The 14,297-nt window shown below is 43.0% G+C and overlaps 1 protein-coding gene across 1 annotated transcript in view; it reads right to left on the reverse strand.

The window, feature by feature from the left end:
• SYCP1 (synaptonemal complex protein 1) overlaps positions 1–14,297 on the reverse strand; it is a 139,142-nt gene that overhangs the window by 38,110 nt on the left and 86,735 nt on the right. Inside the window, exons 17-22 of the mRNA XM_060232988.1 lie at positions 11,029–11,133; positions 10,327–10,430; positions 3,313–3,430; positions 2,934–3,004; positions 2,287–2,368; positions 1,504–1,566 (exon numbers count right to left, since the gene is read on the reverse strand). Of these exons, the coding sequence (XP_060088971.1) occupies positions 1,504–1,566; positions 2,287–2,368; positions 2,934–3,004; positions 3,313–3,430; positions 10,327–10,430; positions 11,029–11,133 (543 nt within the window). The remainder of the gene's footprint in view (positions 1–1,503; positions 1,567–2,286; positions 2,369–2,933; positions 3,005–3,312; positions 3,431–10,326; positions 10,431–11,028; positions 11,134–14,297) is intronic.

The following is a 14,297-nucleotide window of genomic DNA, read 5'->3' on the forward strand; positions in this document are numbered from 1 at the left end:
GACTTCATCTGTTTGCTCACTGAATAGGGTTTTCCCCTCAAAGGGGAGATTTTCTACCCAGCCTCTTGAATCTGGGGGAAGAGCTGATACTGTAAGCCAGGAATGCCTTCTGAATACTATAGTTGATGCTTCAGACTGGCTAACTGAATCCACTATATGCGTTAAATTCTTGCTTAGACAGTTTTATCCCCTCTGTTTGAATGATTTTATTCTGATCTTTCTTATCATCTGGCAGGACTTCAACATACTGTGTCATTTCCTCCCAAAGGCCATAATTGCTTTAAAATTGGCAATATGAAGACATAGTGCTCCAGATATATAAAACTAGTGATCTTATATAGCCAGTTTGCATCCCTCCTTATTGAGGGGGGAGGAACGTATCTTGTCCTAACTATCTGGAGGGAAGAACCTCTGTAACTATAGATTTGGACAGAATATTATGGTAGATGAAGTCATAATCATCCTCCTTGTATAGTTTTTTCACCTTTTTGGGTGGAAGGCTGAACTAAGGCTGGTTTGGCCCAAACATTTTTTGTAATATTACAGATCCCCATCACTAGGGATATGGCTACTGGTCCCAAGTCTGTGGAATATAAAATATTCCTAATGGGATATCCTCTGTTGGCTTAGGAGGGATATATTCAATATGCAGTGCTTTCACCATTTTAATGAATTGCTTAAAGTCTGAAATCTTCTGTGGGAGATACAGGTGTGGGGTCCCCAACACCTGTATCTCTCACAGAAGATTTCAGACTTTAAGCAATTAATTAAAATTTTGACAGGACTTTGAAGTAGACATGGTAGATGAGCGTTAGTCAAGATCTTAGATTTTTTTTTTTTTTGCCTTTTGAACTGTCAGCTGGGATGCTACTCTAAGCCATTGGGCTGATGTCTCCAGTTGTGATCTCAGCTATTCAATAGGGACTGACACCACTGAAGGTATTATGGCCTGAAGGTATTGTTTGCCTCTAAGGGGCTACTGGATTTGAATCTAGGTATAATATATATGCATGATAATGGCCTATTGTAGTTGTGCCAAGACTAAATTAAATGGAACTGATATGTGCACAAATATTTTACGGCAATTTGGAAGCAAGTAATAATTTTCCTACTTTGCTACCAATAGGTTTGAAAATACTAAAACAATGGATTAGCAAGGGAATAAAGTTGAAGAAAAGTTTTGTGATACATAACCATTTGCATTTTGGTGCACATTGATTTTATCTTATGGGGAAAAAACATGTAAACTATTTGATTTCCTATATGTGATTTCCTATCCCATGCCCAGCAATAAAGTGCTGAAGTGTGTTCCCCCTTCTTCCCATTGCTTTGCTCATCTTTCACCAGTAAGTCTCTTGGTTGTGGTCTCAGACAGAGGAGATGAGACGACAATGAAACTTTCTGGCCTTTGACTGAGGGAGCTTAAATAGCTATCAGTAATCCCTGGAGTCCCTCCCCCTCTTCCCTGTGACACTTGTCCCAACAAATTCTTACTTTCCATACCTTATTTTCTAATGTCTTCAGTTGTTTTTCCTTTTTTAACCTTTCTTTTTCAGTGTTTTTAACCTGAAAATATATTGTAAACTATGACTTAAAAAATCTTTGGTAGTCTCATAATTTTAAATATTTTTGTTTCTGTAGCATTTATGGAAGGTCTCCATTTACAGACTCATTATAAGGGACGAATATCATTTTTTAAAAAATGTACAATTAACTTTCCTGCACCAAAGTAATTTATATCTCATAAAAAGAACTAGTGGGAAAACACAGAGGAATTATCCACATAACCAGCTTCAATATGCCTAATCATCCTTACTCTTACCAAAGAGCCATAGCTATTATAATTGTGTAATGAAGCCAGAAATCACAAATTGCATTCATTCCAGAAACAAAAAGTGGTGTTTTGATGTTTGAATGTGGCTTTACACAACATTCTCAAACATTTTACCTAAAAAAAAAAAAGTTCACAGAATTCTTAAGGAGTTCAGGTTTTTGAATCTGAACTCAGTTTCTAAGGGTCTGTCACAAATGAAACTTTAAGCAGATCTGGCATTATTTTGTTCAAGAGAAACAGGAGGGACATTCATAAGGCAGATGTGCTAGACAATGTAGCATTTACACATTAGTATTACGAACCTCACCGAAGCAAGAGTCAGGTTTAAGCCCTGAATCTCTATGCAGAGCCTGTTGCCCATTAAGATTATGAGGCAAAATCCTAACTTTTATAATAAAAAATGCATTTCTGAGTCAATTATTATTGCAATATTTTCATGAAAATGAATATACATTTTCTTCACATGCATCCAGTTTGTTTTTTGCCTCTTCATCTGTCATTTTCATCTTCTCATTCAGAGACTGCAGTTCATTCCTATGTGCCAAGATAAACAGTTACTACTGCTTTTTTGCAGCTGAAAGCACCATTAATAATAACAAATAATTTAAATATAGGGATACAACAACAAAACAGGGGTTTTTTTTGTAAACTGTGCTGTTTACAGATAAACCCATTCATCCACTGTCTCCCCACGTTCTAGAATTGTTATCCTCAATGTAACAGTTCCCTGCCACTGATCCAACAGTGAGTACACAACTGCATTGGTCAGCTGGGCATCCCAAGGGCACACATGAAAAGCAAGCTGAATTAGTTTTATCGCTACACTAAAAATTACGTTTAAATTAATTAAAAATTAATAATTATTCTTAGTTCATTTTAGCATTTAGCTCTTAAAATCTGAGAGTTAGTTATGACTTCATAACTAAAAGATATTTTGTAACTTTTAAAAACTGAAAGCGAATAATGCTAGATAACTTTTGAAGTGATCTATGCTAGCTTGCAATGAGCAAAAACTAGTAAAATATATACATAATTTGAAATTAGTATATTGCCTGAAAAAACACAGTATGGGGAAAACACATTACAGAATCAAACTTGCCTTAACTGGATGTTTGTTTCTTCCAGATTTTCTATTTGTATTTCAGCTTTGTCTGCTATTTTTCTGTAATCCTGAACAAAATACAAGCAATCAGTTACAAAGAATATGCAGAGAGTAAGCAGTAACTCATGGAAGCTCATACTCTACCACAATTTTTGTTAGTCTTTAAAGCTGCTACTGGATTCTTGCTTTTTTCTACTGTAAAATGCAAAATATAGAATTATAGTGTAAGATTTAAATGATAGCTAATATTGATTTAGGCTAATCCTTTACAAAGGATATTTTTAAAATTGTTAAGCTACATTTATTAGAGAAAAATAGAATAACAATGTAACACAGAATTTCTTTGTTAACATAGAAAGATTACTTGTTAACTTGCCTTAAGCTCCTCTTGAAGCTTTTGCAGTTCCTGGAGCAAATGGCTTTTTTCTGTTTCAAGACGTTCTTTATCCATTAAAAGCTTGTCCCAATCCATACTAAGTTGCTCATTCCTTAATCTATTAAAACAATGAAGAATTCTTAGAAATAATGACTATGTTTCTCAAATTTTCTTCAAACTGTTCCAAAACAAGCTGCATTGTTCCACTAAATAAAACTAATACAGTTTACCAACCATGTAAGTATGGGTATAATCTAGCCAAAATTAAACAGTTATAAGGTAACGTTGTGAAAGCAATGTCACCCCAGAGTTGAAAATAATTGGTGCTTGCACAGGCAACGATCTTTATTTTTTAAAGGTATATTAATTTCAGTTAAAAATATTTATGCATATTAACTCTCCTAAAAATTAATTGGATTTTGCAATGTTCATGTCTGATTAAAATGTTTCTTTCTTAAACATAAAATTTTAAAAGAATGAAAATTACAGAGTACAATCTAACCAAACACTTTAAAGTCCTATTGGTTTCAGTGATAAAGAGATTTACAGTATAATCCTAAACTGATGCCAATGTACTACCAACATGGCTAGTCAGTATGTATGCTTACTCAGCAAATAAAAGAAATGGCAAAATGATCCAACTCTAAGATGCTCCTCACAGAACAATGGCATTGGAACCTACAGCAACTCCATCCACACTCACAAATAGGGCAACATACTGAAGATGCTGTTGTGTCAGTCTTACATGGAAATAGCCAGGTGATGTACAGTCAGCACATCTCCCTGAAATTTCCTTGCCACCTTAGTTTTGTCATGCTGAAGAGATGTCGCCCAAAGCGAAGCATGATGTCGGAGTGCAATAGATATGGCGAAAACTCTAGATGAGCAAGAAACTGAGTGGGAGACGGAGCTCCTCCTCCACTCTAGGTACTGTGTGCCACTCTAGGCACACTGTGTGCCTGCTCTCCAGAGCGGGGAAGGAGCCTGCCAAAAACACACTACACTGCTATTGGAGTTCTCCGAGGCTGGCTTCAAGCAAGGGCCCAAACCCATGTGTCGAACTGCACAGGGACCACAAAGATCAGCCTAGTTTCTGTAATGCAAGGTAAACGATCATTGGTTCTTACTGTGAGGGGTCCTTCTACTTCTTGGTCAGGAAGACATATCCATGGGTTATTCCCTTGCTCCACCAGGGAGGCAGGAAAATCTTTTCCACTTCCTGTTGGCCAGGGCTGGATCTGGCGGGGGGGGGGGGCAGAAGGGGGTGCTTGCCCCAGGTGCCGGCGGGGGGGGGGGGTGCCAAATTGGGTATGGAATCCATTCTCTCTATGGACCCATGAGATAGAATGGGCCCATAAAGGGGCATCATTTTTTAATTTTGCCCCCCCCTCAAAAAAACATGTAGATCCGGTCCTGCTGTTGGCTCCTGTGGAATTGCCCACCCTTTCAGCTCTGGGACTCCACAAGTAGTAATTAACATCAAGTGAACTAACTCTGAAAAAGTCTAAACAACAGTAAAACAGAAAGGAACTGCAACCTTGCAACATAATGGGAAAGGAAGGAGAAAGTTAGACAGCACAGCCAGGATGTGAGGATGCTTCATAGGTTTGTAGCCGCCTATGAATGGAATCACTGTAGCTAAGGCTGCTGACTGTGTGTGGAGGGTAGCCGACTTCAAACCTGAATGCAAACCATCCTGCAGGAAGGAGAGAATTGTGGCCAGGGAAGGAGACAAGGAGTCTGCTTTTTTCCTTCTGCACCATCGAAGGAAGGCTTTCCATGTGGTGTTATAGATATGGATAGCAGACTGCTGTCTAGAAGCTAGAATGGTATCCAGGACCTCAGTCTAGTAACCTAGTTGGGCTAGGAGTTGCCTGTCACGTCCTCAGGGTGCAGGCAGGCAGGAGTCTAAAGCCAGTCCAAGGTCAAAGTCCAGGAATTCAAGGAGGAGCCAAGTCACCAATGCAGAATCACAAACTGGAATCAGAAGTCAATGTCCAAAAGCCAAAAGATCAGGGTGCCAAGGATATCAAGCAGGTCAGGATCAGGAATCAGAAAGGAGCGTGGATGCAAGCCAGAAAATAGACTTGTTGCTTCCACAAGGTTACCAGGTCCTGGGTGGGAGCTATATGGGAGTCTCAATCAGCCTGCTTCCTGGGTGGCAGTGACTCTGCTAAAACTCAGGGCTGAGAGATCTGAAGCATCGGCGTGCCTCATGTCTTCACTCTGAAAGTTCTTTCCAGAGCCTGCTTTGAACTCTTGAGATGGGAGGAGGAGAGCTTGGAGGAGATTGATCGTCAACAGCTGACACTGGTGCCTGAAGAGTGATTGATGGGCCAGCTGCTGTTTGTTCAGCTGAGGAACTGGCTGGCAACTCTTCCAGGTGTGTTACCCTTCCAGCTCCTCCTCGTCAGGGCTCATGACACTGCTGCTCAATCTCCAGGTGGTCAAAAACAGCCATTCCGGATGCGGATGCCAAACAGGCCCCTGCTGGAGCATGTCTGGAGAGATCGGGAGAGGCAGAGGAGGAAGGATTGCCATCTCCTATAGCCATGATGGCGAACCTATGACACGCGTGTCACTGGTGACACGCGAGGCAATTTGGCTGACACACCGGAAACCAAAGAGCGTGGCGAGCCGCGAGTCCTTCGGAGGCTGCTGAGCCCGTCTCGGAGGAGCAGCAGCTGCTAAGATGAAGGCGAGAAGAGGCAGCAGCAGCGCAGCGGGCCGCAGCCGCCGCCTCTTTCCCCGGCTCCAGGCCGGGGGTGGGGGTGGGAGGGAAGGTTGGCCGACGCTGCCAGCGCCTCGCCTTGACCTGGGGGTGGGAGGAGACAGCCTCCTGGCGCAACCCGTCCCCCACCCAAAGCAGAGGCAGCCAAACGCGCCTCCTCCTCCTCGCAACAGGGCCGAGCTTTGCAACCCCCTTTTCCCGCCCTCCCCGGGGCCTGAGGAAATAGGTGGGTACAGCAAGAAAGAAAAAAAGAGCATTGCAAAAAAAGAGGCAGAGGGGGGAAAGAAGTGCCCTCCTCGGCAGGTCGCGCCTTTGCAATGCCAGGGCTTTGCAAATGCAGGAGCAAGGCAGGCGTGTTTTTTTCCGTTTGTTTGCACGGAGCGGCTGGGGGGGGAGGCAGAGATGGCATTGCAGCAGTGTGTGTGGGGTGCAATGCCCGAGGGGGCGTCGCTCTTGGGCCTGTTGTGGGGCTGCCCCCCCCATCCTTCTCCTCCACCCGGTCCTGGTTTTTTTTTTTGCAACCAACATGATCTTTCTCACTTTGCATCTCGCTCTTTCTCATGGCCGCCTGCCGGAGGTGGGGTTTCAGATTTAAAGGACAAGCTGCCCTTTTCAGCTTGAAAGAGGAGGAAGGGGGTGGGCGATGGGGGCTGTGTGTGGGTTGCAAAAGAGCAAGGGGAGGGGAGCATTGGGTCGCCCCCCCTTGGCAAGCGCTGGAGGAGAAAAGGCGGGAAGAAAAAAAGATATACCCTTTCCCGCAGGGTTACAATCCCCAGGTGGGGGCAGGGGATCCCCCTCTCCCCAAAATACCCCCCCAAGTTTCAAAAGGATTGGACCAGGGGGTCCAATTCTATGAGCCCCAAAAGATGGTGCCCCTATCCTTCATTATTTCCTATGGAAGAAAGGCATTTTAAAAGGTGTGCTGTCCCTTTAAATGTGATGGCCAGAACTCCCTTGGAGTTCAATTATGCTTGTCACACCCTTGTTCCTGGCTCCACCCCAATGTCTCCTGGCTCCACCCCCAAAGTCCCCAGATATTTCTTGAATTGGACTTGGCAACCCTCTTTCTTTATTGGGGCTGCAAATATCATCAAATTATTGATATTTCTTGAAGTGACACGGTGAAGTGACACGCGACCCGAGGAAGACTACACTTTTTCCCGATTTTCGACACACCAAGCTGAAAAGGTTAGCCATCACTGTCCTATAGAATGGAGAACCATGGGTGATGGGCCCGGTGAGGAGTCACTATTACCACCTCTGCCTTCTGTTCTCGAATCCGCTTGATGGTCCTGGGAATGAGAGTGATTGGAGGGAAGGTGGATAGCGGACCCGGGAGCCATGGAGAGATTAGTGCATCCGTCACCTCTGCTTCTGATGTGTAATACCTTGTGAAGAACTGTGGCAGAGTAATGCACATTGGGGCCAAGAATCTCAGCTACAAATACAAGTTGATGGGTTGTGAACTCTTGCGGTCATGGTAGATAACTCACTGAAAATGTCAAGACAGTGTGCAATTGCAATAAAAAAGGGCAATGCCATGCTGGGAATTATTAGGAAGGGAACTGAAAACAAATCAACCAGTATCATAATTCCGCTGTATAAATCGATGGTGCGATCTCATTTGGAATACTGTGGACAATTCTGGTCACCGCACCTCAAAAAGGATATTATAGCATTGGAAAAAGTCCAGAAAAGGGCAACTAGAATGATTAAAGGCTTATGGATGGGATGGAGAAAAGTAGAGAAAGTACTTTTCTTCCTTTCTCACAATACAAGAACTCGTGGGCATTCGATGAAATTGCTGAGCAGTCAGGTTAAAACGGATAAAAGGAAGTACTTCTTCACCAAAAAGGTGATTAACATGTGGAATTTGACAGGACCAATCGCTTTAAGGCTTCATGGCCTGTAGTAAGATTATATAACACTTGCTACACAGGCGATAAGTGGAAGCATGTGAGAAGCATGTGCAACCCATTAATCAATAAGTGATGTGATTGGCTGGTGGGGGTATAACAGCAGTAGCCACACTGCTACCTAGTGTGGAGTGGAGTGGAGTGGAAAGAACGGAAGGAGCGGAGTGGTATACTGTTGGATTGTTGATTATTAGATATACGGATTGATGGACTGTATTACTGACTATTCTTTTGGACTGTGATTACTGTACCTTTGAACTGACTGGACTAACTGTAAGTGGACTGACTACTGGACTGTACTTGACTTTGCTGTTGCCTAAACCCTAATACAACTGTTGAACTGGCTGTCTGTGAGTCTGTATTCATTAGAACTTTAGCTGAGGCTGGGCTGACCAGAGTGGCCCTGAGGAACGTCTTCCAGCACACTCTGTCAGAATCCACTGCCACAGGAGGTGGTGGCAGCTACAAGCATAGCCAGCTTTAAGAGGGAATTGGATAAAAATATGGAGCAGAGGTCCATCAGTGGCTATTAGCCACAGTATATATGTGTGTGTGTGTATGTGTGTGTGTATACACACACACATATATTGGCCACTGTGTGACACAGAGTGTTGAACTGGATGGGCCATTGGTCTGATCCAACATGGCTTCTCTTGGAATCTCAAGAGTCTTGCGTATCTAGCCAAATATAGAATTTCAACCAATATTTTCTTGCTTCCTCCTTAGATTTCCCAGCCAACAGCTGGGATAAGTAGTCCAACTCCGCTGTTTCCAGAATTTTTCCCACCAAGTCCATTCTCATGGAAATCTCCTGAAGTTTCCATCTCTGTGCCAGAAGAATCCTGGCTGCTGTGCAAATATGCACCAACAAGTGTCTCATCTCTTTGGAATAATCCTCAGGAAATATATTCAATAAAAATAGTTCTGGTCGGAATTGAATCTGTGTCTTCATAATTTTCTGTAATAGTTCATGAACCATTTTCCAATAGTCCTTCACCATCTCACATGTCTACCACATATGATAAAAAGAACCCACCTGTTTAGCAGATTTCCAGCATTTGTTAGACATATTAATATATATCTTACACAATTTCTGTGGAGTCACGTACCATCTATAAAACATCTTATACAGATTTTCTTTAAAGGCTACTAAGTTAATTTAATGTTGAATTTCCACAACCTCTCCCATTCTTCTAACATGATAGTATGACTCAAGTTTTTCACTCATTGGACCATACAATCTTTTACTACCTCATCGTGCATCTTCATCTGTAATAGGTATACATATAGTTTAGAGATTAGCTTTTCTTGAGGACCTAAGGTATATAACCTGGATAACCCCTACCCTTCCTCAGTTTAGACACTTTCCCCAGAAGTGTCTGTCACCTATTATTCAAAATAAACACTTCTCCTAGATACATGGAGAGTGTCTTTATTTGAAGATAGCTGCAAAGCTGACATCATGTAGCCTGCATGGTTTATCACACATCACCAATGGTTACGGGAACTGTGAATCTGGAGGATCTTGCCACACACCCTTGCTATGGCACAACTTTGTGGACCCTGGAAAGTCTTGCGATATTTCTTGGGTTTCGTTAAACAGGTAAGATATGCTTCTCTGCTCTATTTTCTTTTCTTTTTTCTATTTTTGTTTATATATTCTTCTCAATTTTTCATGTATGTTTGTGTGTGTGTGTGTGTGTGTGTGTATACAGGGCTAGCACTAGGGGTTCTGCCGCTCAAGGCAGCCCCCTGTGCAATGCTGCCCTCAGCACCCTCAGGAAAATGAAAGTTTGCACACGCACAAAGCACATGCTGCACAATGACATAAAAAGTGACATCATCAAGCAGGCCAGGGACAGGGAGAGCCAAGGCTTGTGTATCGCAGTCCTCTTGCAAGGAGCATGGTGTGCAAGGCACCCCCTCCACTCAGGCTTCTTGCTTGCAGGAAGCCTGATCGGGGGGCGGGGAGAGCTGAGGCTTGTGTATTGCGCTCCCCCTGCAAAGAGCGCGGTATGCAAGCCTCCCCCCACTCAGGCTTCTTGCTTGCAGGAAGCCTGATCGAGGGCAGGAAGAGGTGAGGCTGGCATAGTGGACTCCTGCAAGGAGCGCAGTATGCAAGCCCCAGGCCCGGCTCATCAGGGGAGAGAGGGGGATCCAGCGGCACCCCCAGGCAGTGTACCACCCTAGGCAGCCACCTACCACACCTACTCCCACACGCCAGCTCTGTATGTATATGTGTGTGTGTGCATGTGTGTGTGTATGTATGTATATATATATCTTTGAATATATATTATAAATATTTGAAAATCTTAATAAAAATATTAAATCAAGAAAGCACAGTTGTATATAAATATAAATGCATACCGTTCTTTTTCAAACTCTGCTTTCACTGCTGTAAGCTGCTGTAAACAACTTTGTTTATTTTCAGATTCATCAGCTAACTGCATTTCCAAATCATGTATTTCTTTCTGCAGATAAAAAGAATGAACATATTTAATATATATATTTTCTAACAACTGTGAATAAAACAATTACATTGGTATTGTAGAGATGCCATCCTCCAGGTGGGGCCTGGGGATCCCCTAGAATTACAGCTCATCTCAAGACTACAAAGATCAATTCCCTTGAAGAAAACAGACATTTTGGAAGGTGGGCTCCCATGGCATTGTACTCCACTGGGGTCCCTGTCCTCCCCATGCTCCACCCCCAGATCTCCAGGAATTTTCCAACCTGGATCTCATAACCCTACACACAAACATTCCCTGCCAGTGGCTAGGGAGAACCTGGCAACCCTGTATTAGATAATACAGAACTCCCAAGGATTATAATAAATAAGCTTTTGTTCAAAACACATCTGCCTGATCATGGATACTTTTCTACCATGAATATACAGAGCACTGCTATATTGGGCACATATATGTCTTTCTCCTTCATCCATTGTTCATCACAAGCAGAGTCCCATGGCATAGCAGAGCATGGCTATTTTAAAATATGTACATGTTTCATACCATTCCTTTGGCAAGTTTATATGATGATACACAAGAATCAATAAAGTTTAAAACACACCTCCCTGATCTGAGTAGTATCATTCAGTTGTTTTTCTCTTTCTTGTAATTTCTCAATGGTCTTCTCTAAAAATTGTTTTCCATTCAAAAGTTCTTGGATTTGCACCTATTTGAAATTGCAATAGTACTGGCTCAAAATTAAGACTCAAACATAATAGAATAGATTGAGAGTTGGAAACATTTACTACAGTTATAATTAAAAATATGAGTATCAAATATGATTTGACAAAAGGAAAACAGCACAGTAACAGCAGACTTTGGATTTTAACCTCCTCTAGTGCTAACTGCACATAATTGGGAGGTGCATCTCTCTACTTGGAATCTCATTTCAAGTGTTTCCACACAAGTGACTGAACCTAACCCTAACCTAAGAACTTATGGAATAATAATACCAGTATAAAATGCAGAGGAGCATCAGATAACTGAGTCATCTGTGTACTTTGCCAGCTGCATTGGTTGGCAGTTCAATACTGGATAAGGTTCAAGGTTTTGGTATTAATCTTCAAAGGTTCTGGTATTAATCTTCAAAGCCCTGGTCTGGGATCATCATATCTGCAGGACCAACATCTCCTTGTATGTTCCCCAGCAAGTCTTGCTCTCTTCTGAATAACAAATTCTGGTTGTCCTGGGGTCCAAAACATCCACAAAGCCTAGGCCAGGGCCAGGGCCTTCTCAGCCTGGTAGAACTCTCTACCAAGTAAGACCAGGACCCTGTGGGACTTATTACAGTACTGCAGGGCCTATAAAACAGAGTTCTGTTGAGGCAGCATGTGCCTGGGTATGGCCTCCCCTGCTTCACTGCATCCTCCACATTCCATCTTACAAATGGTGTTTCTCATCAGTTCGCAAATGCCTGTTCCATTGGTAGGCTTCTCAGTCTCCCACTGTGGATCCCCAGCCCATCAGCACTCAGCTCACTGGTGGGGGGATCCTTGACCCAAAGAGCTCCATCGTGCTTGATGTGCCCAGCATAATGATATCACTTCCAGGTGATGTCATCATGCCAGGCATGTCAAGCGGAGGACACTCTAGCAATTTTCCCTCAGCTGCAGGAGTATGCAAAGGATGCCTGCTCCTCAGAGAGGATTCCCCCCAAAAGTAAGGCCTGGCAACCCTATCCATTGGGCATGCATGCAATAGCTCTTGTAAATTTTATGGATTTATTCTGCTATCTTAAATTATGGTGTTTTAAATTCACATTATTTTACTTTTTAAAATATTTTATTGTTGATCCTGTTGTAAGTCACCGTAAGCCTGCTTGCAGGGTAGGGAAATATGTAAGCATACTAAAATAAATAAATAAAAGTCATGCAAATAGCTATTTCTTGGCTATTTATTTATTCATTATCAAAGATTTCAGGTTTTCACAGCTGGTAACATCATTAGGGTTTGTAGAATCTTTCGGGCTCAAGTGCCGTGTTCTACTGGAGAAAGTTTTTCTTCCAGATGTTTCATTCTCAGCTGCGGAGAATATCCTCAGTGGCGTTGCAGCCGGAGCAGGCGCTCTGACCTTCTTGGCTGCTGTGCATTGAGTGGGGCCAGGGCTGCTGGAGAGCTGCTATTTCTAGGCTGGAGGGGGTGTGGTGAAAGGGCAATTGGTTTGTGGATGTGTCCATTGTTTGGTGGGGCTTTCTGGAAGGGTAGTGATAAGGAAACTGGCTGTTGAATGTGACCATTGTTCTGTGTTAATTGCTGGAAGGGTTGGAAGGGGTGTGAAGATAAGGAAGATGGTTGCTGACTGTGCTGATTGTTCTGTGGAATATGCTGGTTGTTCTGTGACTTTCTGCAATTTATAGTCTGTAGGGTGTTTTGCAGAGCTGGGTACCAAGATTGGTGGATGAAAATGTCTTTTTCCTTTCTGTTAAAATTGTGCTGGTGTTTGTAAATCTCAATAGCTTCTCTGTTCAGGCGGGTATGATAATGTGAGACCATAGAAAGGACTTCAGTTCTTTCAAAGTGAATGACGTGGTCTCCTTCTTGAAGTGCATGTTCAGCTACAGCTGATTTTTCTGGCTGAAACAAGCGACAGTGTCTCTTGTGTTCGGTGAGGCAGGTGCTGATACTGCGTTGGGTAGTGCCAATTGGGTAGTGCCACAAAATATCCTGCTCCTGTGGTGCAGTCTATATTGGCACTACCCAATGCAGTATCAACACCTGCCTCACCGAACACAAGAGACACTGTCGAGAGTCATGGAGTAAAAGGACAGGTCCCCTTGTGGATCCAAAACTGGCTGATTAATAAGAAGCAGAGAGTGAGTATAAATGGGCAGTCTTCGCAGTGGAGGACGGTAAGCAATGGGGTGCCGCAGGGCTCGGTACTGGGTCCCATGCTCTTTAACTTGTTCGTAAATTATTTGGAGTTGGGAGTGAGCAGTGAAGTGGCCAAATTTGCGGATGACACTAAATTGTTCAGGGTGGTGAAAACCAGAGAAGATTGTGAGGAACTCCAAAGGGATCTGTTGAGGCTGGGTGAGTGGGCGTCAACGTGGCAGATGAGGTTCAATGTGGCCAAGTGCAAAGTAATGCACATTGGGGCCAAGAATCCCAGCTACAAATACAAGTTGATGGGGTGGTGAACTGGCAGAGACTGACCAAGAAAGTGATCTTGGGGTCGAGGTAGATAACTCACTGAAAATGTTAAGACAGTGTACGATTGCAATAAAAAAGGCCAATGCCATGCTGGGAATTAGGAAGGGAATTGATAAGAAATCAGCCAGTATCATAATGCTCCTGTATAAATCGATGGCGCGGTCTCATTTGGAGTACTGTGTGCAGTTCTGGTCGCCGCACCTCAAAAAGGATATTATAGCATTAGAGAAAGTCCAGAAAAGGGCAACTAGAATGATTAAAGGGTTGGAACACTTTCTCTATGAAGAAAGGTTGAAACGCTTGGGGCTCTTTAGCTTGGAGAAACATCGCCTGCGGGGTGACATGATAGAGGTTTACAAGATAACGCATGGGATGGAGAAAGTAAAGAAAGAAGTCCTTTTCTCCCTTTCTCACAATACAAGAACTCATGGGCATTCGATGATTGCTGAGCAGTCAGGTTAAAACGGATAAAAGGAAGTACTTCTTCACCCAAAGGGTGATTAACATGTGGAATTCACTGCCTCAGGAGGTGGTGGCGGCTGCAAGCATTGCCAGCTTCAAGAGGGGATTGGATAAAAATATGGAGCAGCGGTCCATCAATGGCTATTAGCCACAGTGTGTGTATATGTGTGTGTGTGTGTATATATATATATATGTGTGTGTGTGTGTGTATATATATAT

The sequence above is a fragment of the Heteronotia binoei genome, chromosome 2, assembly GCF_032191835.1.
Source record: "Heteronotia binoei isolate CCM8104 ecotype False Entrance Well chromosome 2, APGP_CSIRO_Hbin_v1, whole genome shotgun sequence".
NCBI lineage: Eukaryota > Metazoa > Chordata > Lepidosauria > Squamata > Gekkonidae > Heteronotia > Heteronotia binoei.